The 24,386-nt window shown below is 39.8% G+C and overlaps 1 protein-coding gene across 3 annotated transcripts in view; it reads left to right on the top strand.

Moving 5' to 3' along the window:
• LOC122682982 (cyclin-Y-like protein 1) overlaps positions 1-21,846 on the top strand; it is a 103,492-nt gene extending 81,646 nt beyond the window's left edge. For all 3 annotated transcript variants that reach the window (XM_043886524.1, XM_043886609.1, XM_043886441.1), the window contains 7 exons: positions 2,680-2,780; positions 8,048-8,083; positions 10,223-10,274; positions 11,119-11,241; positions 15,116-15,276; positions 18,491-18,653; positions 19,775-21,846. In XM_043886524.1, the coding sequence (XP_043742459.1) occupies positions 2,680-2,780; positions 8,048-8,083; positions 10,223-10,274; positions 11,119-11,241; positions 15,116-15,276; positions 18,491-18,653; positions 19,775-19,888 (750 nt within the window). In that variant the 3' untranslated portion in view covers positions 19,889-21,846. The remainder of the gene's footprint in view (positions 1-2,679; positions 2,781-8,047; positions 8,084-10,222; positions 10,275-11,118; positions 11,242-15,115; positions 15,277-18,490; positions 18,654-19,774) is intronic.
• Positions 21,847-24,386: the final 2,540 nt, after the last annotated feature.

The raw sequence follows: 24,386 nt of genomic DNA on the forward strand, positions 1-24,386 counted from the left end.
TAGGCAGGATGGGAAGATTCACTTGGGTGGAGGCAGAATTTCAACAGGTGCTTGACTTTTAATGATAAGTTTTGGGGGGGGTTGTTACTTATTAGTCTTCCAGTATGATGATTTTCTAGTCTTTGCCATTAACACTGAAGTCTACTAAGTAAGCCTTTTCCCTTCTTGTAAAGATTGTAGAAGTCCATCTGTTCTGTCCTTAGCTCTGAATGAAGGTAAATACTCTTCTTCATTGAACATTAAACTATCAGTGAGTGGGTTCTGCTGTTTGATTTTTGTATTTGCATTTTATATCATTAATCTTTGTCAGTGTAGTTTATTGAGGTTTTGAGCCAGTGATGATAAGGCTTTAATCATAAAGGACAGTTACCTTAAATTTTAAAGTGAGATGAGGGGAAAGTAACCTGTTGGCAGCTAATACATCCAGGCTTTGCTCAGAGGCTTTAATTCTGCCATCCTTTAGTGAATAGTAGATGCCAAAAGTTTGAATCGCTTCAGGAGTAGGCCTGGAGAAGCGTTCACTATTTCTTTGGTAGGATCTAGCCAGTAGTCTGTAGGTTACTGATAGACTAAATGAGCGCCCGTAGTCTGTAGGGCTACGTCTGATTAAACTTCTTAAACGTTTCAGCACTAATATTTCCAAAGATAAACAGATATAATTCATAATAAAGAAAAAAGTTTTAATAGAGAAAAACGGGATAAATGTTACCCAAAGCCAAAGCTCTACAAACTAGTCTATATTTTGGTGCATTTTCTTACTATTTTTATTCCCCTCATAGGTAGATTTTATAGTCAGAACTGACTTTTACTGTGTGTAATGTGTCATACTCTTAATAGTGGTGACCTTTTAAAAGATAACTTCATTTAGAATATAACTATTTGAATGAACAGTTTTCATGCTGTGTCTCTTTTGAGATTCTGAAATTACACATTAACCAGATGGCTTAAGGAATATATGAGTTTCAGTTGAAATCATTTCTAGCTTGAAGGAGAAATTCTCCCAAATAGTGGTACTTTTCAGGTATGTTATGTGTAGAACTTTTTGTTAATAAGGAGTAAGTGGCCTTGCCATAAAATACCTGAAACAAGCAAAACGGTGGCTTATACACCCATTTGGATAGTTCTTATTATTGGCTACTGGCAATGTTTATTTAAATGCTCTGTATTTAAAAAAAAACATTGACTAGACTTTCTCCTTGTTTCACCTTTGATGCGTTTGTGGAGGAGATGGATAGAGTGTGACAGCGTGGTGAAAACTATTTTAATAGAAGGAAGGAAGGCTCATCTGAATTAGTAAACAAAACCCAAGAAAACCAAGTGTTAAAAGTGTTTGTGTTCTGTGGTATTAAAGAATGCTATTACTCAGAGCTACTGACAGTGACTGGGATTTGATTATTGGCCTTTACTTAAAGGAAGAGAATTGTCCTCACATAGTTCAGGCTGTTTTAGTATTTGACTATGGCTGTGTTTTGGGCTCTTCACAAATAAATGGATACTTCTAAAGTGTTTTAAAGATAGCTTGTTCTCTAGAGGGTCTGACAAAGCTCTTTGTCACCTACCCAGCACCACTGCAGATAGTTTGAATGTGTATCATTAGCATGATTTACCTTCCAGTTGTAATCGATCTTAAATAATTGGTCAAATGCTTCTTGATTCCTAATTTGTCCCAGATTCTGTTCTCAGCAGCTGGAGGAGGAGCAGTAAGAATCTGTCACCTGGAGGAGCTTGTTTGCTTACTTAGGAGGGGGATACCAGGCAAGCAGTTGAGACCATGTAACAGGTGGTGAAACAGAGGTGTAAGTGTGCAGAAAGGTAGAAGTTTGGTGGTGTGGCTGCTGGCTGAGGTTTGCTGGAGGTCGATGGGGTCAAGCTTGCTGGGACAAGGAGGAGGAAGAAGCCACTGCAGGCAGAGAGCAGCATGTGCAAGGCAGCAGAGTGCCATGATGAGTGGCAGATAACATGTAGAGTAGAATTAATAAAACTGTGAGATGAGTGGAAAGTATTCTCTGAGGCTCTCCCTTGTGTAATATAATGGCAGTCTTACTTAACCGTGAAATTCTCAGAGCTGCTTTGTCTGTTTCTTGGCTGTGAGAGAATCTTAAAGCTATACCCTTTCATCCTCCAGATAAGGAAACTGAGGCTCAAAGAGATTTATGGCCTTCAGGTCACTAGTGATAGAGCAGCCCTGGCATGCCCAGCCTCTGATTCAAAAACGCTTGTTTCCTCACACTGTCTCCCAAACTAATACATTTATGATTGGCGTTCATTGACTGCAATGAAATGCTCTCACATCGATATTATATAAAGCATTGCATTTTATTGTAGTAAATGAATAGAAATAGAAATCTCCGCTGCATTTCATTGCTTAAGGAAGAAACACTGAAGTCTTACTAAAAGCTTTCTCATTACTATAAAGGCAATTTATAATAGGTGCTTTCCAGGTTCATTTGTGGGTCCTTTTTCAAGAGCAGCAGTTTATACCACATTTCTCAGATCTTGCCTGTGGAAGTGAGAGTACAGAGGTTTCCCATGGAGCTGCACGTGATGCCACACTCAGCAGTTCATGGAGTATAAGGAAAATCTTAATGCTTTATCGTTTGACATTTTAACCAAGGAAAAAACACACTTTTATAGGTTTAACTTACTGTGACATTTTCTTCTATCTCCCTTCCCCTTCAGGTATCTCCAAGGAAGCTTACTAAAAGGTATAGCTCATGCCCAACCATATTTCCAGATGACAGCACAGTCAGCGAGCCTAATCTTAGAACCACAATAAAATGGTGAGTACAACTAGGTTGCCAAGGCTGAGTGGCAGACCCCCTTCATGCTGAAAGCATCCTCGCCATACATTATTTCATTCGTTTGGTTTGTCCTTTTCAGTGATCAGGTTAAGAAACTGGTGTCAACTCTATGTTGGCTTCAGGGACCTCTCAATATGAGTCTTCAGTTTCCATGTTAATCATAGAGTACATGATAGAAGGGAAAGTCAGTTAGCAAGTGAGAAATCCCAGGAAAAATGTAAACCTCATTTGATTCATTTCTATTGTTAAGACAATGTTGAACATAATGAGAAACAGAGGTACCTGTTTATTGTATGTTTCTAGAAAAAAAATTATTTCTTTATGAGTTGGGAGAGTCCTACAACTATGTATACTAGTTTGGAAGCTACCATTAGAAGAAGGAACAGCTTGTCCCCTATTGGCACTGAAGTGAATCTGCAGTTAAATTTAACTGGACTTGGTCAGATTTATCCCACCGTGCATTTTTTTCCTGCAATATTTCTGTAGGAAATTTTACTTCTCCTTCCTCTCCCCCAAAGAGGGGGAAAATATATCAAAACCGTTTTAAGGGGCATACTCTCAAGCTTAATTTCTCCATAGATGAAATTTGTTCAACTGAGATTTTAACTTAATAGACACATTAAATTTTTGTTTTTGTTTTTGTTTTTTTAATTTTTGTTTATATATGTGTATCTCTAACACACTGTATCAATCAAAGCAGAGAACAAAAAAAGAGATGAAGTTTCAGAAACAAGGCTGTGGCCAGGCTTATACTTAAGAAGACACGAACAGTGTTACAATGACGAAAACTATTCCTCAACTTCTGGAAGCCCCTCATAGTCCACAATTGGAGATGCACAGTTCAAAACGCCCTAATCATGGGAATGTTCAAGTTTATTTAAGAGAGAGAATTAAAAACGAAACAGGATGCAGACCTTCCTACCTCCCTTGGGGTTGTCCATGGAACATTAAATAATGTCTTCTTAGCATATGAATGTTGACTTTCCAGAACAGTTTGGGAAATGCTACTTGAAAATATTAGTATCCTAGTTTCATTCTTTTACAAGTGGTTGACCAGCTTTCCCAGCACCACTTGTTAAAGAGGTTGTCTTTTTTCCATTGTATATCCTTGCCTCCTTTGTCAAAGATAAGGTGTCCATAAGTTCATGGATTTATCTCTGGGCTTTCTATTCTGTTCCATTGATCTGTATTTCTGTCTTTGTGCCAGTACCATACTGTCTTGATGACTGTGGCTTTGTAGTATAGTCTGAAGTCAGGCAGGTTGATTCCTCCAGTTCTATTCTTCTTTCTCAAGATTACTTTGGCTATTCGAGGTTTTTTGTATTTCCATACAAATTGTGAAATTCTTTGGTCTAGTTCTGTGACAAATACCGTTGGTAGCTTGATAGGGATTGCATTGAATCTATAGATTGCTTTGGGTAGAATAGCCATTTTGACAATATTGATTCTTCCAATCCATGAGCATGGTATGTTTCTCCATCTGTTTGTGTCCTCTTTGATCTCTTTCATCAGTGTTTTATAGTTTTCTATGTATAGGTCTTTTGTTTCTTTAGGTAGATATACTCCTAAGTATTTTATTCTTTTTGTTGCAATGGTGAATGGTATTGTTTCCTTAATTTCTCTTTCTGTTTTCTCATTGTTAGTATATAGGAATGCAAGGGATTTTCGTGTGTTAATTTTATATCCTGCAACTTTACTATATTCATTGATTAGCTCTAGTAATTTTCTGGTAGAGTCTTTAGGGTTTTCTATGTAGAGGATCATGTCATCTGCAAACAGCGAGAGTTTCACTTCTTCTTTTCCTATCTGGATTCTGAAACTAGAACACTTTCTAACACCATACACAAAAATAAACTCAAAATGGATTAAAGATCTAAATGTAAGACCAGAAACTATAAAACTCCTAGAGGAGAACATAGGCAAAACACTCTCCGACATAAATCACAGCAAGATCCTCTATGACCCACCTCCCAGAATATTGGAAATAAAAGCAAAAATAAACAAATGGGACCTAATGAAACTTAAAAGCTTTTGCACAACAAAGGAAACTATAAGTAAGGTGAAAAGACAGCCCTCAGATTGGGAGAAAATAATAGCAAATGAAGAAACAGACAAAGGATTAATCTCAAAAATATACAAGCAACTCTTGAAGCTCAATTCCAGAAAAATAAATGACCCAATCAAAAAATGGGCCAAAGAACTAAACAGACATTTCTCCAAAGAAGACATACAGATGGCTAACAAACACATGAAAAGATGCTCAACGTCACTCATTATCAGAGAAATGCAAATCAAAACCACAATGAGGTACCATTACACGCCAGTCAGGATGGCTGCTATCCAAAAGTCTACAAGCAATAAATGCTGGAGAGGGTGTGGAGAAAAGGGAACCCTCTTACACTGTTGGTGGGAATGCAAACTAGTACAGCCGCTATGGAAAACAGTGTGGAGATTTCTTAAAAACCTGGAAATGGAACTGCCATATGACCCAGCAATCCCACTTCTGGGCATACACACTGAGGAAACCAGATCTGAAAGAGACACGTGCACCCCAATGTTCATCACAGCACTGTTTATAATAGCCAGGACATGGAAGCAACCTAGATGCCCATCAGCAGATGAATGGATAAGGAAGCTGTGGTACATATACACCATGGAATATTACTCAGCCGTTAAAAAGAATTCATTTGAATCAGTTCTAATGAGATGGATGAAACTGGAGCCCCTTATACAGAGTGAAGTGAGCCAGAAAGATAAAGACCATTACAGCATACTAACACATATATATGGAATTTAGAAATATGGTAACGACAACCCTATATGCAAAAACAGAAAAAGAGACACAGAAGTACAGAACAGACTTTTGAACTCTCTGGGAGAAGGTGAGGGTGGGATGTTTCGAAAGAACAGCATGTATATTATCTATGGTGAAACAGGTCACCAGCCCAGGTGGGATGCATGAGACAAAGTGCTCCGGCCTGGTGCACTGGGAAGACCCAGAGGAATCGGGTGGAGAGGGAGGTGGGAGGGGGGGATCGGGATGGGGAATACGTGTAAATCTATTGCTGATTCATATCAATGTATGACAAAACCCACTGAAAAAATAAATAAAATTTAAAAAAAATATATTAGTATCCTTATCATTAATTTTACTTTTCTGTCTTAAAAGTATAATTAGCTTATAAATTTAATTTAATTTTTAATGTGCAAGGCTTTTTATTTTTTAGCTATTTAAATGATCAGTAACTTCTAACTTTAATTAAAAACAACCAGTTCACAATCATAATAATGTAACTTTCTTATAATATTAGTTTCGGTCAAATCGTATTTCAACAAAAACTGAGCCCCATTGCTCTTTAAAGTCCTGAGTTTTGGCACTTCTCTCGTAATCACTGAATGTTTTTATTCAGCCAAGACTCTAAATCTGTGGGTTAAAAACTACTCTCACTGTGGCTAGACTCACAGCTTCTTTTGAATTCAAAAGAGCCTGATGTTCCAGTATATAATTCAGAAGTAGTTTTAAAGATTAACCTTGCTCAGACAAGTAGGTTTCATGCTTTTTATTCTCAACCTAGTCTTAGTGTTTGGAAATAAAGTAAATTTTTTTCTCATTAAGTTTTAAAAATGACCATTCACATTCATTATTGATGAAATAAAGGTTTACTGAGAAAATTAATAGGGCAAATTGGCTTTTAGGAATGATCTTGAAAAATACGATGGGATTAGTTTTCATTTGGGGTAGGTGAGCCTTATTAGAATCACTTGTGCAACTTTTTCAAGATGTATGTCTCTGAACACATACATGAATTCCACCTTTCCTCCCTGCCCTCAAGACACAGTCTGTGGGTCTATCTGCCTCTCTGTCCCTGTGTCTCTTTCTCTCACACACACACCCCTTTTGACAAGCTGAGGAATGATGTGTGAGGCATGATTTCATAGACAAAAGCATCCTGAGAGATTCTGATCTTAACCCTGACTCATTCATTCCTAGACTTGGCTGCACGTTGCAGTCACCTGGGGAGCTTTAAATACAATCCTGTTGCCCAGGTCGTACCTAATGCAGTTAAATCAGAACATTTTGAAGCAGAAGCCAGGCAGTGTTTAAAGCGTCCCGGGTAATCCAGTGTGCAGCTGACCTTGGGAACCACTCTCTGCTTTGAGGGTAGGAGAAAGAGAACTACTTCTGATAACTGGTGGGACGTTGAGTAAGTCAATTTTAAGCCTTGATTCTCTTATTTGTAAAATGGGTTAAGTATCATATTAGGTTCAGTTGCCCTTTTTATCATGTAACTTTTAATTCTGTGACTTTAAAATCAATTTGAAGAAACTTTGAAGCACTATAGAAGTATCCATCTTTGATGCTAACAGTGTTACAGGCCTTTCTGCAAATGCTAAGATTCTATAGAGGAGTTACAAAATTCAGATTTGCCTTCTCTCTATTATTTTGAGTTTCATTTTAGATACTGAGAACAAAGGGAAGCAAATAACTTAACCAGAGAACCCCTTAATTGCCTAATACACAGCATCTGTGAATAACTTAGGGCTATAGTAGTGTAAAAACTATCTGAGGACTTGTACCTGTTGGTTAGTTAATACTTTATTTAAAATAATGTGGAAATACCTGTCATTAATAGTGTACTGTGTTGTATTGTGCTGCCTTATTAGCAGTGCTTATTTCAGGATAACTAGGCCTATCATCAATTTTGTGACTATAAAATTTTGCTATTAAATTTTCTAATAATTATGTGTGAAAGTGATTTTAAATCCATTTTATTTGATATGGAGCACTTGTATTACTTACTTTTAGAGAAATAATGGAAAATAGATGTGTTAGGGGGACTACCGAACGGAATCAACTGAAATGCAGTGCCTAACAAAAAGCCACACGCACAAAATCTGTATGGCTTAAATTTAACCATGTGGATAGATGATGTAACTTGTATGGGATGAAAGATTCTGTGCATAGAAGGACAAATGACCGGGGAAATATGTAAGAATTTATATATTATAATAATCAACCCAAACATGTCTTCTAAGAGCACATCTATATTTTGGGTCTCCTAATTTTGCTAAAAGCCAAAGAACCTAAAACATGGGGGATACCACCTATGGGTACTGCTCTGAATTAGGGGGTGTGGGGGCCACCGGGCATCTGGATGGTCTTACCTCTCTACCAACCCTTTAAAATGTCTTCAGGCCTAATGTGATAAAAACCAATTATTACAATATTTTTTTTTCCTCCACAGGGTGAGCTTAGAAATATATAACCACATAAAAAACAGGTGAGCTCTTTTAAAACCTGTCTTGTTATTCCAGCTAATTAATTTACACAGTATCAAGTTTAGTGTTAATAACAATGGACAGTATTAGAGTAAGCTTTTACTGTTAGGAGTCCTTTCATTACAGTATTGAAGTGAATCATTTATTTTTATTTTGAGACTCTTAATTCTTTAAGTTTTATGTGGTTTACATGGATATTTACTGTATTAGAAATTGAAATTTAAAATTTAAAAAATTAAATCCACTGTATGTGAAAACAGGCTTTCCTCAGCACTGCTGAAGTTCTGAGCCGGATGAGGCTTTGGCGTGGGGTGCCACCCTGTGTGCCGCAGAGTGTTTAGCAGCACCCCGGCCTCTGCTCTGTAGGTGCAAGTAAGGTGTTCTGCTTCTCTCCACATTAGGACAGGAACACTGTCTCCTGAGGGATGAGATCACCATCTGACTGGGGACCCCAGTGTTTAACATAAGTCATTTTTTTAATGAAAAATAACCATTTTCCACAACAAAATAGTGGAGAGGATAGTATCTCATTAATAGGAGACAGTTGATTCTCATGTCAACATTGTCTTCAGTCATTTGCTTTGAAGAAGCAATATGAAGATCCAGCTACATGCAGACATATAGTTGGGAAAAGGTGAATTTTTAAAGCCTTGAGATAATTGGACATATTCTTTGATACTGTCCCCAAAATCCACATGTGCCAGTTTATTAAATTAGTTAAGATGGAGTTCCAAGTCATTATCAGTGAACTTGAGGTAGATACTATGTTAAATTAATGCCCATTGATCTGTCATGCATACTGAGTGGATCTTTTTATCTGTACATGATTTTATATTATACATTGTCATTTGCAAAGTATTGGTTCACATGTCTTCAGACAGTGTCAAAAACTCACTCTTGTTAGTATCACTACCAGTCTTATCAGGAAAGTCTTTAAGTATTGATAAATCAAGCTCACCATAAATAACACACTGGAAGGTACAAATTTTCCAAAAATCCTAATATTTTTAGCTTGATGGTTTGAATTTTATCATTGGCAACAAATAGTTTAGAGTTTTCTTTGAAGTGACAGGCTCACTTTGTTCATTTTTGAAAAAATGACTGTCAATTGGCGTTTCATGAAAAAAGTGGTTTAAATATGATGTTCTAGGGGGAAGAAAGTGACTTGGTTACCAGTAAGTTACAAATGCTCTTCCTTAGCACAGCCATATTTCAGTCCATACAAGCGCTTAATGCATACTTTCCGCTTACTCAGAATATGAAGAAGAAGAGTAAAGGTTTAAGAACACTTAATTTTTACTCTTTCATCATGGATGTTCTTAAGTGAAGCAGATTTTTTACATTCATTTGGCCAGGAATAAGTGAATGACTTCTAATTTAGTTTCATACCACTGCCTTGATTCACACTCAGAAATGAGCAATTTTACCCACTTTTGCTTTTATACAATCATAGTTAAGTGTCAAACAGGGTAAAGGCAGGTGATGTCTTGGTATTCTTATAAAACACGTTTTGACCTCTTGGACTTACAGGATTTCTGAAGAGGGGCCAGGGGAGATTCCTATAGAGGCCTATAGACCACATTTGCAGAACTACTGTTTAAATGGGCACAGTGTAGTAGTGTGGTGGAATTTAAAAGAAAAAGCCTGGTCTCTCTTAAAAGACAATTAAAATTTTTAACTCAAACTATTTAAAAGAGACAAGAAGAAATAAACAATAAGAATATAATATGAAGAACAAAAGCGGGGTGGAGACAAGAAAAAATCATGAATCTCATATTTACATTCATTGAAGTTAGAAGACTTTATTGCCTACTACTACCACTTTATAAAATGTTCTTGTATATTCCATTGTGAGGTTAGTGAAGTGGAAATGTATTGGTCTACGAACATTGCCTGTTAGAAGGGGTCTGTGTGGGTAAAGGCAGCTCTGGCTGGTTATAGAAGAGATTTCATGCAACTTGGTGTGCTGAGTATAAAATAGGTCAGAAAACCTTTCTAAGGGCAGAATCCAGGAGAATATGTAAAACTGTTTGCTTTATTAAGGTTAAGCTTCCTCTACTCCTCTCTCTACTTTTAGCAGATATTTTACTAAGCTAGTAACTCCTGAATTAATTTTTAAAATACACATTCTTATTTTATAGAGATTCTAATAGGTCCTTGGACATTTTTGATGAGAGATCACATCCACTCACAGTAAGTGTCACTTTTATTGAAGGTGTATTTTTCTCTTATTACAGTTGTGTTTATTTCATGCTGATTTGCTTTGAAATTAATTACTAGAAGAAAATTATTGCCTCCAGCTCAAAGCCAAGATTGTCTTCCTTTAAGTCTTCTTCCCCCACCCCATATTATGTCAAGTAATTTTACCAAAAGCATGTTGTGTCAGGGGTGTGACTGATAAGAACCAAGTTACGCTTTGTATGACGAATGAGCAGGTAAGTAAACATACACAAGCAACAGAAAATGTAGGTTTTTAAAGGATGATTTTCCATAGCGTCACACAATATAAACATTTCCTAACACATATGTAAGACCTCTAAGGAGAAAATTTAAAAACTGTTTAAATTTTAAACTAATTAAAATGACAGGGTTTAAAAACTCACTTCTTCAGGTGCTCAGTAGACACATGTGACTGGTGACCGCTGTGTAAGAGAGCACACTCTTAGAGCCTCTGGTTACAGGACACTGGAAAGGTGTTTTCATAGTTGACTGCAGAAAAGTCTGATGACGTACAATGATCAGCAAGACTTTGAGCCTAAAAATAGTTTGCATTTGGTTAGAATTCTTTGGGGAAGAAGGTGAAAATACATTTTCTGAGGTTGTGCTTGCATTTTTCTTTAATGAATGGTAGTGAGTATTGAATCACTATGGTACTTTAGGATCCAATTGTTTATATTTAAAAGACTACAAGATATGTCACCTAGTCAAAATTATTTTAAGTAGCACGTGGGCCCACGTGTGAAGATTGCTGTCTTGAGGGTACTTTTAAGTATTTTTCTTCAGTGGATACTTAACACTGTGTTTTTTCTTCTTTCAGCGAGAAAGGGTTCCGGAGGAGTACTTTCAGCATGATCCTGAACCCAAATACATCTACAGATTTGTGTATGCTCTCTTCAGTGCCGCCCAGCTGGCTACTATTAAATGTGCAATAGTGACTTTGGTAATATATTTTTCTCTTAATAGAAGCATCTCTAGAAATTTTTTTCTTGTACAGAAGGTATGGGCCTGTTTTTCAAATGAAAGTAGGTTCCTGAAATGATCATCAGAACTTTATTAAAGAGAAATGTATCAAAAGGAATGAAAACATACAGATTTGAGCTTTAGTAATCATCATGATTTAAAATGTTGCCACTGCTTTTCTCATCACAAAACAATTGATGTTAAAGGCAGCAGGAGAGACTTCTGGTTTCTCCTTCCACACCTCAGGATGCATGCACACACAGGGCACACAGGCGCACACCGGCAAAGTGTGCTGGGTGGTAGGATGGAGGCGATCACTGAACTTCCTGGCCCACGGCAGGTGTAGATTCAGTGTGTTTCTGAGTCTCAGGCTGTGTTGCCTAGGCAGTGTGATGTGTGTCTTGATTGAGACTGACTGCCTTCACCTCCCTGACCTTGGACGACAGTGTTAACCATCTCTACTGTCCCCTGGTGCCGGCGTGTGAAGGTACCCAGGACTGGGGTGTCAGCAGTGCTTGGAAAGGCTTTACTCAGGTTAGCCTGCCGAGCTCCAGCTATGTGAGGACCTTTCTGTCATCCATACTGAATTCCTGTGGTAAGATTTCATCATTTGACTAATACATCATATTCAGCTGAGAGGTCGTTGGGATTGCCTAACTCCTCCCTATAGCAAACCCATAGGGGAAGGTCAGCTGCATGGTCTGGAGGGAGGGCCTGCGTCCACCGCTGCCCGCGCCCCTGCAGGCAGAGTGTAGGAGAGGAGGCTTCCCCTCAGTGGGCCCGGGTCAGACGCAGGCCTTTTCTTGGAGCTGCGAGCCAGGTACAGGGCTCAGTTGGCATGTGCTTGAGAGAGGCGGGAGTGGCGCTGGCACGTGGAGAGCTGGGAAATGCAGGCAGGAGAGGGTGTGTGGGTTGGAAGAGGGGCATTTCTTTGTAGACAAGTTAAGCCCGATGGACCTGTGAGACAGCAGAGTGACAGTGTCTAGCAGTCATTTGACTGTATGGGATTGGAGCCCGAAGCTGAGCAAGAGGCAGGGAATTACGTGTAGCTGTTCAAATGCAGAGAAAGTACGTTAAATAAAAGTTGAGGAGAAGATAGATCTGTGGGGACTGTCAGCACTCACAGGACACATCCCCAGAGGAGTGGCCGGAGTGGTAGGAAACCCAGGACAGAATCAGAAGAGCTGCCAGGAGAGCTTGAAGAAGGAGAGCATGGTGCACGTGCTGAGTGCTGCCAAGGAACTCCTTAGGGCATACATGGGCACCAGATGCCTGCCCGTGTCACGGTTCTAAGTGCTGGGCATAGAGGAGAGTTCTTGCCTTTCTGAGGTAAGTATAGCAGACATAAGGGTTTTGTTTTTCTCTAGTTTTTATGGAGTATGGTTCATTTACAGTGTGTGTAAGTATCGGGTGTACCACAGAGTGTAGGACTTTTTAAAATGAGTATTTTTAAAAAGATGACTGTTTGAAGTAGTAGTGAAAGCTAGAAAGAGAAAGCAAGGTAAAGGGATGGAGAGATTCGAGGGGCTTCCCTGGTGGCTCAGACAGGAAGCAGTCTGCCTGCAGTGCAGGAGACTTGGGTTCCATCCCTGGTTTGGGAAGATCCCCTGGAGAAGGGAGTGGCAACCCACTGCAGTATTCTTGCCTGGAGAATTCCCCATGGACAGAGGAGCCAGACGGGTCCATGGGGTCACAGAGTCAGACACGACTGAGCGACTTAACACATGCACGCTAGAAAGACCAGGAAGAGCCTCTTTACAGAGGTGAGATCTGAACCAGGACCTGGCTGGACTGAGGAAGATGAGGGGCCTGAGAGCACAGGCAGGGGGCAGAGCACGAGGCGCAGACAGGAGCGGGTTCTGTGCTGAGGGGTCAGCAGGGTGCCGCTGTGATCAGAGTAGGGAATGAGGGAAGGCACAGGCAATGAGGGCACAGAAGGACGATGGCATCTCACCCAGGGCCTCGTGACTAGCAGGCCACAGAAGTGACCTGTTTGATGGGAGAGCCCTGGCAGATGTTGAGCAGGCCCGTGAAGTGCACTTAATCTGAGAGGCTCTCCTGGCTGCTCTGGGGAGAACAGACTGTGGTTGGCTTTCAGTGGAAGCAGAGAAGTTAGGAGGCAATGGCAGTGATAGAAGCCAGAAGTGACGGACAGAAGAGCAGAGCCGGCAGGTGACCAGTGAAAGTGGAGATAAGAATTCCCAACAGATGGTAGTGAGATAACTCAAGTGGAGGTCTTTGGTCCCGGCAGCCAGGCGTGTGGCAGTGTCTCTCAGCTCTGAGGGCAGGCCTGGGGAGTGGGGCGCTGTGATGAAGAGTGCTGGCTGTTTGTCATGAAGGCAGCAGTGACCATGCCTCAGTAGTTTCAGGGGGGCAGTGGCGGCCAGGGGCAGACTAGATGGGCTAAGGAGAGGATGGGTCATGAGGAGCCAGTGTCAGAACATTTCCTGAAGGAAGTGTTCTAAGGGGTGGTGACGGATGGGCTGAGAACATGTAAGAAAACATTGGAGAAAATCTCTGACAGAGAGGGGGTTGTTCAAGAAGAGATGAATTGTGGGAACAGTGTTCTGCAGAAATGAGAGGTGGGACTGACTTCATTCATAGAAGAGTTAGCTTCAGGGGAAAGAAAGAAGTGTAACTTCCACTGAGACAGGAGGGCAAGTGGTGTAAATGAGACCAGGTTTGCCTTTATAAAGTGAAGCTGAGAGGAAGCTGAGGGACTGCCCCTAAGGCTGAACTGCCTCTGTCAGTGCCATAATACAGCAGAGGGGCGGACCCTGCGGGAGACTCGTTCTTGGAGAGTACTGGCGCGTGTGGAGTTCTCTGGGGAGTGGGGTGCAGAAGTTCACTAAGAGTATATAATCTCAGTAACCGTGTTTGAAACACAATTGAGTTTGGAGAGCTTTGGCAGATCGGAGCTGTCAGTCTGATAACGGGACATTTTTCTTTTTGTCAAATGGCATATATTTTCTTCTGCAGAGGTAACACCATCACAACTTATGTCTTTAGTCTTTACTCAGCTGTTAACTTGGTCTGGTTCTTTATAGAATAGCCATTTGACACATATAAAAGAAGCCATGAAGTCATCTCACAAACTACCTGGCAGATTTAGAGGAGCCCCAGGGATTCAGACATCGGCAGCTCTTAACCACCTTAGAACCAAACAAATTGACTAAGTTGCAGAATATGTAAGACCAGTGAGTTATGAAATAATGGAGATGTGAAAAATCGGGGTGTGAACAAAGAGCTCTTTGTGCGTGAATCTTCCCTGAAGAGGCCCTGAGTGTAAAGCACAGCTGCTCCGTGCTGCCTGCCCTGTGGGGCGCAGCAAGGAGGCTCCTTGACCTGGGAGGCTCCTTGACCACCAGTTATTATCTTCAAGTTCACCCTCTGAAGAGAAGATAAAGAAATGCTCAGTCTTACCAGAGTTTTACATACTCAAGCTTTATGTAAAATTGCCACGTACCCACCACCAGTATGGTAGGTACATTGCACACGGTAGGCACTCAAGCATTTACTGAACGGTTGAATCAATGCTGGGCCATACGTGCTGCCTTTTACAAGTGGGAAGGTAATAACACAATGCCTGTCTTTAGAATGCTGAGATGTCCTTTCATTCCTGCGACCAAAATTGGGTTGGAAATTCACATGGGCAGAGTAGAAATACCAGACTGACAGAAATATTTGCCTTACAACTGTGACCTGGCCTTTGGCCTTGGCTGGCCAAGCAAAAGTCTCTGTAGAACCAAAGAATAAAAGATATGTTAAAAACAGATGAAACCTATCATTCCTAACAATTCTATGACAGCTTTTAAACTGAACTAAAATCAAAGGTCAGTCCTCTACTTTTGCAGGTTTACTTAGAAAGGCTTTTAACTTATGCTGAGATCGACCTTTGCCCCACTAACTGGAAAAGAATTGTTTTGGGAGCCATTCTTCTTGCCTCCAAGATTTGGGACGATAAGGCTATTTCGGACTACTGCCAGATCCTAAAGGACATTACACTTGAGGACATGTGAGTTTGTAAGGTTACGGTGAACTGTCTAACCATTTTCCAATACCTTATTTGCTCCCATAAAGTTTACAGCTTAAGAAATGTTACATTTTAAGAAATGTTACATTGTGCAGAGAGCTGAATTAGGTATAAATATAAAATTAGACTTCTTTCTGTCTAGCTGTAGTATAACCATTTGTATTTCCCATCATTAATTAGTTAAATCTTGGTGTGTTACTGTTGTAATATTCTGCTTGATAAATTGAAATTACTTTTCTGGTCGTTTTTGCCATTTTACAAGCTCACTACCAGAACAACATGATGCAGTAAATAACTTCACGTCTTTCTTAAAGCTGTCTACCAGGTCCAGTCTGTTTTTAAGAGACACATGTCTGGCCTTGGAAGTTAAGTGGTCACTGCTGAGATCTTAGCACCTCCAGACTACTGAGGTTATAACTTCAACTTGAGTCACACATTGTATGTTTGTTTTTGCAGGTCTTTTCTTTTGTAATCTGAGGTTGTCTCTAAGGTTCTGTTGTTACGGAAACCATGATGTACAGATGACCAAATAGAAAGGTTTCAGATCTCTGTGTTCTGTCTCCTCCACTGTCAGGAGTGTTCCCCATGTTTAGAAGTAGGTCTGCTGAGTTAGGAAACTCCTTTGTCTCAGATAGCCCAGGAAGTGTCAGTGGGGCCTCACCCGGGGCACTCAGCAACCACAGTGGTACTTGGTGGGGCCTCGAGTTAACTTGGGGGGTTCCTCACAGATGGCATGCTCCCATGGGCGTGAAACATCAGGCTTGCTGTCTGGCTGCAGGGAAGGGCCTCGAGGGTGGGAGGCAGCAGGAACCAGAGAGGTATTTGCAGCAGACTCTAGAAGTGCTCACTTGACAGGAAAAATGTCCTTGTGGGTGGCATTTAGGAAAACGTAAAGGGGCACCTCTTTATTATACTGAACAGCAGAGGACGATCAAGGTCATGGCAGGCAGTGGCAAGAGTTTGTTCCCTTTGCCCCTGACTCTTAATTCAGATTTACCAAAGTGCATATTTACAACTGAAGCAAAGAAGCTTGTGACTAAGAGAAGGGACCAGTGATTGTTGGTAGCTGTCAAAGTGGCTTTTGGTGAAAATGTCCACTTTGATGATAGAAAGTGTCATGGTGATATTGCTGGTAGCCACCTTAGTGTTACGGCAGATAATTCGAGATAAGTAGAAGTACTTTTGGAATTTGTAGAAACTAAGGTGACGTTGAGCACCACTATCATCCATCTTTAAACTGGTTCCTTGAAGGAAGGAAAATGTGTAATCATAAACACCAGGTCTGCCATGATGGCAGCTGAAATTTTCTCAGAACCTGCAGCTAAGCTGACGGGGGCTCTGGGTCCAGTTACAGCATCAGAGAACATGCAGGGAAGTGTGTGGATGTTCATAGATGTGAGCCCAATAGCACTGATGGCAGTGTCTAGCTACAGGAAGAAGCTAATTGTAAACAGCCCTTTTCTGTGTACAACAGAATCACCAGGAGCTATGTTCGTAATAGGTTGCTTTTGTTTATGATCTTTGGAAACTGGAAAGCATTACAGCCAAGTGTTCAAGTCACATTTGTCTCATCCCCCTGCTGTTGGCTGCTATTTGTAATGGTCTCATTTTGAGTCTAAATTGAAAAATTGGCATCTATCAGCTTTTCCTTAAAAGTTTTCTAACATTCATGTATCTTGTTTGAATATATTGAGCAGCTGCTGTTCAGAAAATTTGCTGCACCTATAAATGGCATGCTCTTCAGTCATCTAGTCATTTAAAAAAAAAAAAAAAACGCAGAAGCGTATTCTGTAGTTCTAATGCCTTTTTCTTCAGTAAGTAAAGCTCTGTTAATAGACATGTTAATCCTATGAAGTACTGTATTTCCACACAATTAAAATGTATTAGTGGAAGAGAATATAAAAGGGATAGTGAAGTGCATTTATTCCCATAATAAATTAAGTCCTCATTAGCTGATTATCAAAACATTATCTGTTTTACATTTCTATAGACTTATGGCCATATGAACAGGAAATTAATTTTGGAGGTAGGTTCAGTTAGGTTTAAAGTTCAGCAAATGAGAAACCTCATTTCTGCTCACACTCTGCTCTCCATGCAGGAGAACATCAAACATTTGATGACTTACCAATGGATAAAATATTAACACTTTAAAACCAGGAAACAAATATTTTGAAAAATAAGTCACTTTCATTTGTCTGGGTATTTATCATTTGTATATAATTAACTCTTTAAAGTGATTGCTGTGAAAGTGGTAAGACTTACTCTGATTTTATTTACTTAAACATTAGACAAGCTAATGACTGTGTATGGTCCCACAGGAAAGACCTGCTCCCAGGACCCTACTTTCCCACTTCATTGAATTCGCCCCCTGCGTGCCTATGCACCTTCTGTCCTAGTCAGGGCCGGCGGACAGAGCGCAGGGGGAACTGCTCCATCGGGGTCATTGCTCAGGTGCATTTAGTCTAGCCAAGACGTCTCCCCTTAATCCTACTGCCTCCCATAGCTTGAAAAGTGTATGCCATCCTGTCCCAGGAACACCTTCTGGTCCTACTGGGATTAAGAGGAACAGAAACTTGCATTCTGCCCTTTGCCACAGTCCCCTGCACTGGAGCGGGGGGAGGGGATTCCCTTTCGCATCGCGTGTAGCTTATTTATTTATTTATCTGAGATGAATCCTTGTTGCCTCAAGAGTCTTCTCCCCTCAGAGATAATAGCAGTGGCTCTCCATGGCCCCATTTGTTGCCGTGGTGATGTGCCTACTCCTTTTGTTGGCGTGTCTCTACTTCAATAAGCCCCTTCCTGTTATCTGTGGGAATGTCTGCAAGTTCTCCAGAGCTAGTAAACAGCACACATCATTCCTGTCATCTGATGACTGTAGCGGGGCCGTGTGAGCGAGCGTGGAGCATGAATGCGCAGCTGCACTGATGGAACTCTGAGGAATGAGCCCCCGAGTCAGCAGCATGGGTGCATAAGAGGGCCGTAACCTCCCCCCCTTGTCCCAAACTCCAAGTGCCAGGACGCAGGAAGAACCACCAAGAGCTGTCCCTTGTTTGAACATGAGTGTATTAATCCAGCTGGGGAGCCGTTATTTGTTTCCAAGCTGTATTTAGAGCTGTTGTGGCACAGAATGGGGTTTCTGAAGATAGCCCAGTTGACTAAAATTGTCCTATGTTGGTTTTGTCTTCTCCTCCCCCAGGAATGAGGCGGAACTGCACTTTGTGGACCTCCTCCAGTTTCATCTTAAGGTTTCCACCAGTGTTTATGCCAGATACTACTTTGACCTTTTCTCCTTAGCAGATGACGACAACCTGAGTTTTCCAATTGCTCCTTTTAGCACAGAAAGAGCACAGAGCCTAGAGGTAAGACTGGGGATTCACTAACTGGGTTTTCTGTCAGCCACCAAAGCCAGCGTCTGTGGCTGACTTACACTCTGCAGTGACTGACAGTTTGCAGAGCTTATTAACCCATTGGCATCTTATTCCCTGTGTCTTTTATGGGTTAGACAGAGATATCACATTATTTTTTTAAAAAAATTACAGATATCTTTTATGTAACCATAATTCAGAATATTTTAAATCAGATTTAATTGTTCTTAATGGTTTTCCATTTGAACCTCCACACTTACATATAACCATACAGGAATAATTCTTATAATTGTGTCCCTAATCATATGTACATTGATAATTACTTACCATTCTTAACTGCCTGAGCTTGTAGTGTGTGTTTGTGTATCACAGTTCAGCCCCATGAGTTTATTAGACCAGAAGCATCAGGGGCTAACCTGTGAGACCTATACTTGGAAATTAGAATGTGGGTTCAGAAACTGGATGTAGAAAGTAGGTGGGTTTTTAATGGAAGTGGTAACATACATGGGATGAAGGAATTTGTAGTAGTGATTTGAAGAGTAATTTGAAGTAGTTTGTGATTTCTGGTGGGTATACAGCAAAATTTACAACTGAAATGAATACATATAAAGTTGACACTTTTTCTGGTACCTTGGTACTTTAGAAATAAGACATTTTTCTACAATAATTTACATGCATGTGAAATAGCACCTTGTAGTGCTTCATCACTAGACCTTTCTTGCCTTCAACACACACCTACCCTCATTAAAATGTTCGTAGTGTAGTAAATAATGAAGACTGAATAGAAGTTGAATAGCTGGGTAAACACTGATTTTGCTCAGGTGTGTTCATTATGCTTAAGGACCTAGTATGTAGGTAACATCATATTGCTGTTAGATGGGGCCTATTTTGGGAACCCAGTTTTTAAATATGTTCCTCCCTGCCCCAGCAATCTCATCATAGCCCTTGAAGAATATTATCTTAGGGAATCAGCAGTGTAGATATGAGCTATCCAAAGTAGCAGCAACTGTCAACCTAAATGAATGCAGATGTGTGGCTTATCAATGCTGCTTTCTTTAAGGTTGGAACTTTTTTCCCCCAATTATACTTATGTTCTATCTGATTGACTTTCTTAGGCCATCTCCAGACTGTGTGAAGACAAATACAAAGTGGGCAGAGTTGCTGTGAGAAGGTCTTTCAGCGCTGATCATTTCATTGGTATTCAGCGCTCCAATGCCATCCTCTCATGAACAGAGAGAGGTGAGGGGTTGTAACATCATGAACCCCTCGTAACAAGGACTGGAGAAATACCACCTCTCCTGCTCAGAAACCAGCAAAGTTAGTATTTCACCCAGAAGAAAGACACTGAATTCAAGAGACTTGCAGACAGCAAAGGTTATGGTCATAGGAAAAAACTGGACCTTGTCAAGACAACACACTCTTCTGTCCTTTTTAATGTAAACAGAGTTACAAAAACCACTCCAAAGCTAAAAGCTCCCAACCCACCCACAGATATTTGCTTACTGTGTAGGCCGATAACTGTGAACTATGTGAGGTTTTTTTAATAGTTTAAATTTTTAGACTTTAAAGACACTAACTGTATAACTTTTACTTTTTCCTATTTTTCTCACCCATATTGCTGCATATTCCTTTAGAATCAGTGCAGTATTGCCGTTCAAACACGGGACTCCTGACAACTCATATAGCCACTTAGGAACAGACTGCTGTAGCACTGTTAGGTTTTGAAGGATTCTTCCTCCCTATTTCATTGAAGCTGCTAGTCATTTTTGGCAATCAGTTTAAACCAAAAAGCTGCTGAATAACACTTGTCATTCAGTTTTTTTGCAAGCACTACTTATTAGCATATTAGCATGTTTGGGATCATAAGCAGAGAAAGTATGTTGTTACCTGCTTCTATTGGGTCCCTGCTGCGTTTCTTGTTAACTCTAATGGTGCTTCTCATTTTCTGATGATTTTCCTCTTTGTTAAATACTTGTATTAAAGGATATTTTCATAATTGCAGCCAACCTGTTAGTCCAGGAATAAGCAGATAGTGAAATAGAAGGTGTCCCAAAAGTCTTGGTGCAATTTTAAGCTTTAATACAGTGTGCTTGGACACTCCAGGACACTGCCGTGGAAGTATAAATGCTACAGACGCAAAATGTGACTTGAAAGTTTACTTGAATTTCTTCTAAACTCATTTGGTTTTGTAAATCTTAGATGTTAAGCTTTTAATTTGAATTTTTTGTTTCAGTCCCTCTTGAAGATGGCAAACAATAGGCTAAAACAAAAGATTAAAATTAAGAGCTTAATGTTTAAAATTTACAAAACTAAATGAGTTTAGAAGAAATTCAAGTAAACTCTCAGGTGATGTTTTGTAAGTTTGTAGCATTTATATTTCTACAAGTATCAAAGCTTCAAATTGCACAAAGACTTCAGGAGGATATCTTGTATCTTTATAGACCTGGCCTCCTCTTTTTAAAATAGTCCTTTGCCTGGCTGGGCTGTTGATCTGCTTGAGCCCGGAAGTTTCTTTTTTATAGGTTTGGTAAAGGAATTACGAACAATAGCATTAGTTATCGATAATAAACTGAAAGGAACTGGACCCTAGTAGTAGTGACAGGGAAGTAAGCGACATGAAACAGCTTTTCTGTTCTGCGTGTTAACCTGGCTGTAGGTGTGTCAGTTCAAGTTGTTACTTGAGGAAAGATAAATCTTAGGAACCCTTACCTCAGGCTTTTTAAAACACAGGGTACCACTTAGCCACCAGGAAGCCCATTAAAAGACAGGGAGGTCCAGTAATCAGTCTTTTAGGAAATTGGTAATGATGTCACCTAAATGTGAAACATTAAAAAAAAAAAGTGTTCTCAACTATGTAAAATCTTTCTCCTACCTTCTCAAACATAATCCTAGGAATTTTGCCTGTAAACAAAGCATTTCTGGGCTATAAATACTTTCTCTCTTTATAGCAAGGCTTCACATTATATTGAGTGCCACAGGTTCCATCATTTTTAAAGGACAGAGACATAAACGATAAATAATGGATATAAAATATTACAGTCTACCACCTCAAAAAATGTTGTTTATGGAGCTTGGAGATTCAAGTATCGATTGCAGTTTTATTTTGAAAAGGATGCTACAACTTGTGTGGTTTTTCTTCCTCATGTTTATATTAAAAGAAAAGAATAAAAGTATTTTAATTAAAATACGTGGCTGTTGTGCACCTTCTCACTGCTCACGTAACATCACGGCTCTGCTTAGCGCAAATGTTCTCAATCCGCTCTGATAGGCAGGCCTGAAAGCATTTTCCGACTACCCATTCAAAAGTTTCTTTGACCGTTGCCTTTAGTTAAGAGGCATTTATTTCTTCGGCTTATGTTCTTTTCAACCAGAAGATAATTTAGTACACTTAAAATCACTGGCTGTGGTGCTCAGTGGCATAGTGCATTAGATGGCACTTTGGAATTGTGTGTTATTGTACCAACAGGGGAAAAAAGCACATTGGAAGATAAAAGGTAAAACACAGAAAGGAGTTACAGAAATACTGTTGAATCAGAACATGAGTTACTTGAGGATTTCAAGCCACTGAACAGGAAAGAAAATGGAATAAGAGGAAGTAGAACTGAGGTTGTTGTAAAGAGGGTGATGTTAAACAAGCCATGTGATGTACCAGATCACCATCAGGTTTCTCTAAGACCCTAGTCACTGCACTCGCGCAATATTCCATCACTCCTGATAGTATTGTTGTGTCTTCATCCACCTTAATTCACTACCTAAGGTCAGATCTTTTAACTTTGTTCTTGGTAAGTTGTTGATTAGGAGAAATAATCTGAATTAGTGCAGAAGGAGAGAAAAAACTATGACAAATCACTAAGATAGTTTGTACCATGTAATAATATGCCAGTTACTAAGCAGAAATGCTGTCACATCTTGAGTGGTCAAAGGTTAAAAAAAAGTGGGGGTAGGAACACTGCTTGGACACGACTGTAGTTTGAAGACAAGTTAGAATCACTAAACATTGCTCTTTCAGTGTTAATTCTAGAGACAATTACAGCCATTTTGATAAATGGAAAACTTAAAGATTCTCATAAGTACTATAGGGCATGAAAACTAGTTCCTAGTAGGGGCAATAGGGTAGTGTTGAGATTTTATACCTAGGAAGAGTTTATTCCCTAAAGTACTAAGACTATAAAAGAATACCTCAACTCAAATTTATTTTCATTTTTAGTTTTTGGAATATACTGACGGTGCAATTTTAACTGGAATACTGTGAACTGAACTTTATAAGGACAAGACAAAGGTTTCAAATCTATGTATGAACCAAATGAAATTGTCATTTTTCTACATTAAATTCACGTGGTTCACCCTAAGACAACTTAGGGCCCAGTGTTTCTGAGAAGTTTTTTCCATTCTGTATCAGATTCTATCATGACCCTATTCTATCACATCTAAAGTACCCTGTATGCCCATTATTGAAATTCAACCTTACAAAGTCCTGGTTTTATAACAACTCATGTTTCATTTGTTAGTTTTCCCATTTTATAAGATATACCATTACTTGATTTTTTAAAAGTGCTGATGAAGTCAGTATTTACTGGAAACTCATTCACTCTATATTTCAGGTTATGCAGTGTTTTGGGAAGTGTTTCCATACAGCATGTAGGTTACCTGAACTCTTTGATCACACAAGCCTTCTACCACGTGTAGAGTGACTAGGACTGTTCCTCGCCCAGAAGCCGTGGTCTGTGAGTTCAGAGCTACTAGGTAAAGCACCTGATGGCTGGCAGAGCCTCTCTCAGGCAAGCGCTAGTTTCTGTGCAGAATCTGTCGATTATCCCTAGCATCTACCAAGGATTAGATCACCTAAGATCTCAACTGTTGGCTACTTATCACCCTGGCCGGCCTGACACTGCCAGCAAAAATAAAATCCAGGAGCCCTTCAGCAAAGTCTGGTCCCTTGTACACAGGTGCAGTCTGGTTTCGGAGGCAATTTAGTCTATTTTAAATGGGTTTGGCAGATGAGAGAACAATTTAATGTGAAACAAATTTTAAGAATACCAGTTTGTGGTTTAGGGAACTCTAGGATGCAGAAAGAACTAGGAAAGTGAAACAGAAATTAAGAGGAATCCAGAGTCAAATGAAAAGTGGTTAACATTCTTTAAAAAAGGCCCAGGTATGCAAAACAGAAAAAGAGACACAGAAATACAGAACAGACTTTTGAACTCTGTGGGAGAATGTGAGGGTGGGATGTTTCAAAAGAACAGCATGTATACTATCTATGGTGAAACAGATCACCAGCCCAGGTGGGATGCATGAGACAAGTGCTCGGGCCTGGTGCACTGGGAAGACCCAGAGGAGTCGGGTGGAGAGGGAGGTGGGAGGGGGGATCGGGATGGGGAATAAGTGTAAATCTATGGCTGATTCATATCAATGTATGACAAAACCCACTGAAATGTTGTGAAGTAATTAGCCTCCAACTAATAAAAAAATTAAAAAAAAAAAAAAAAAAAGAAATTACCAAACAAACAACACGTCATTTCTGTTTTTTCAAAAATACAGGAATAACATTGGTGCAAGATAAACTGCTAAGTTAGAAGCATAAAATGGATACAGGAAAGTAATCTTCATAAAAAAAAAAAAAAAAAAAGGCCCAGGTAAATGTGAAGGGAGCTAGTAATTTGAATATTAGAAAAATTCAGCGACAGCCTCAGAACCTAAGGTACTCAAGAATGTGTCCATATCTACTCA

The sequence above is a fragment of the Cervus elaphus genome, chromosome 1 (assembly GCF_910594005.1).
Source record: "Cervus elaphus chromosome 1, mCerEla1.1, whole genome shotgun sequence".
NCBI lineage: Eukaryota > Metazoa > Chordata > Mammalia > Artiodactyla > Cervidae > Cervus > Cervus elaphus.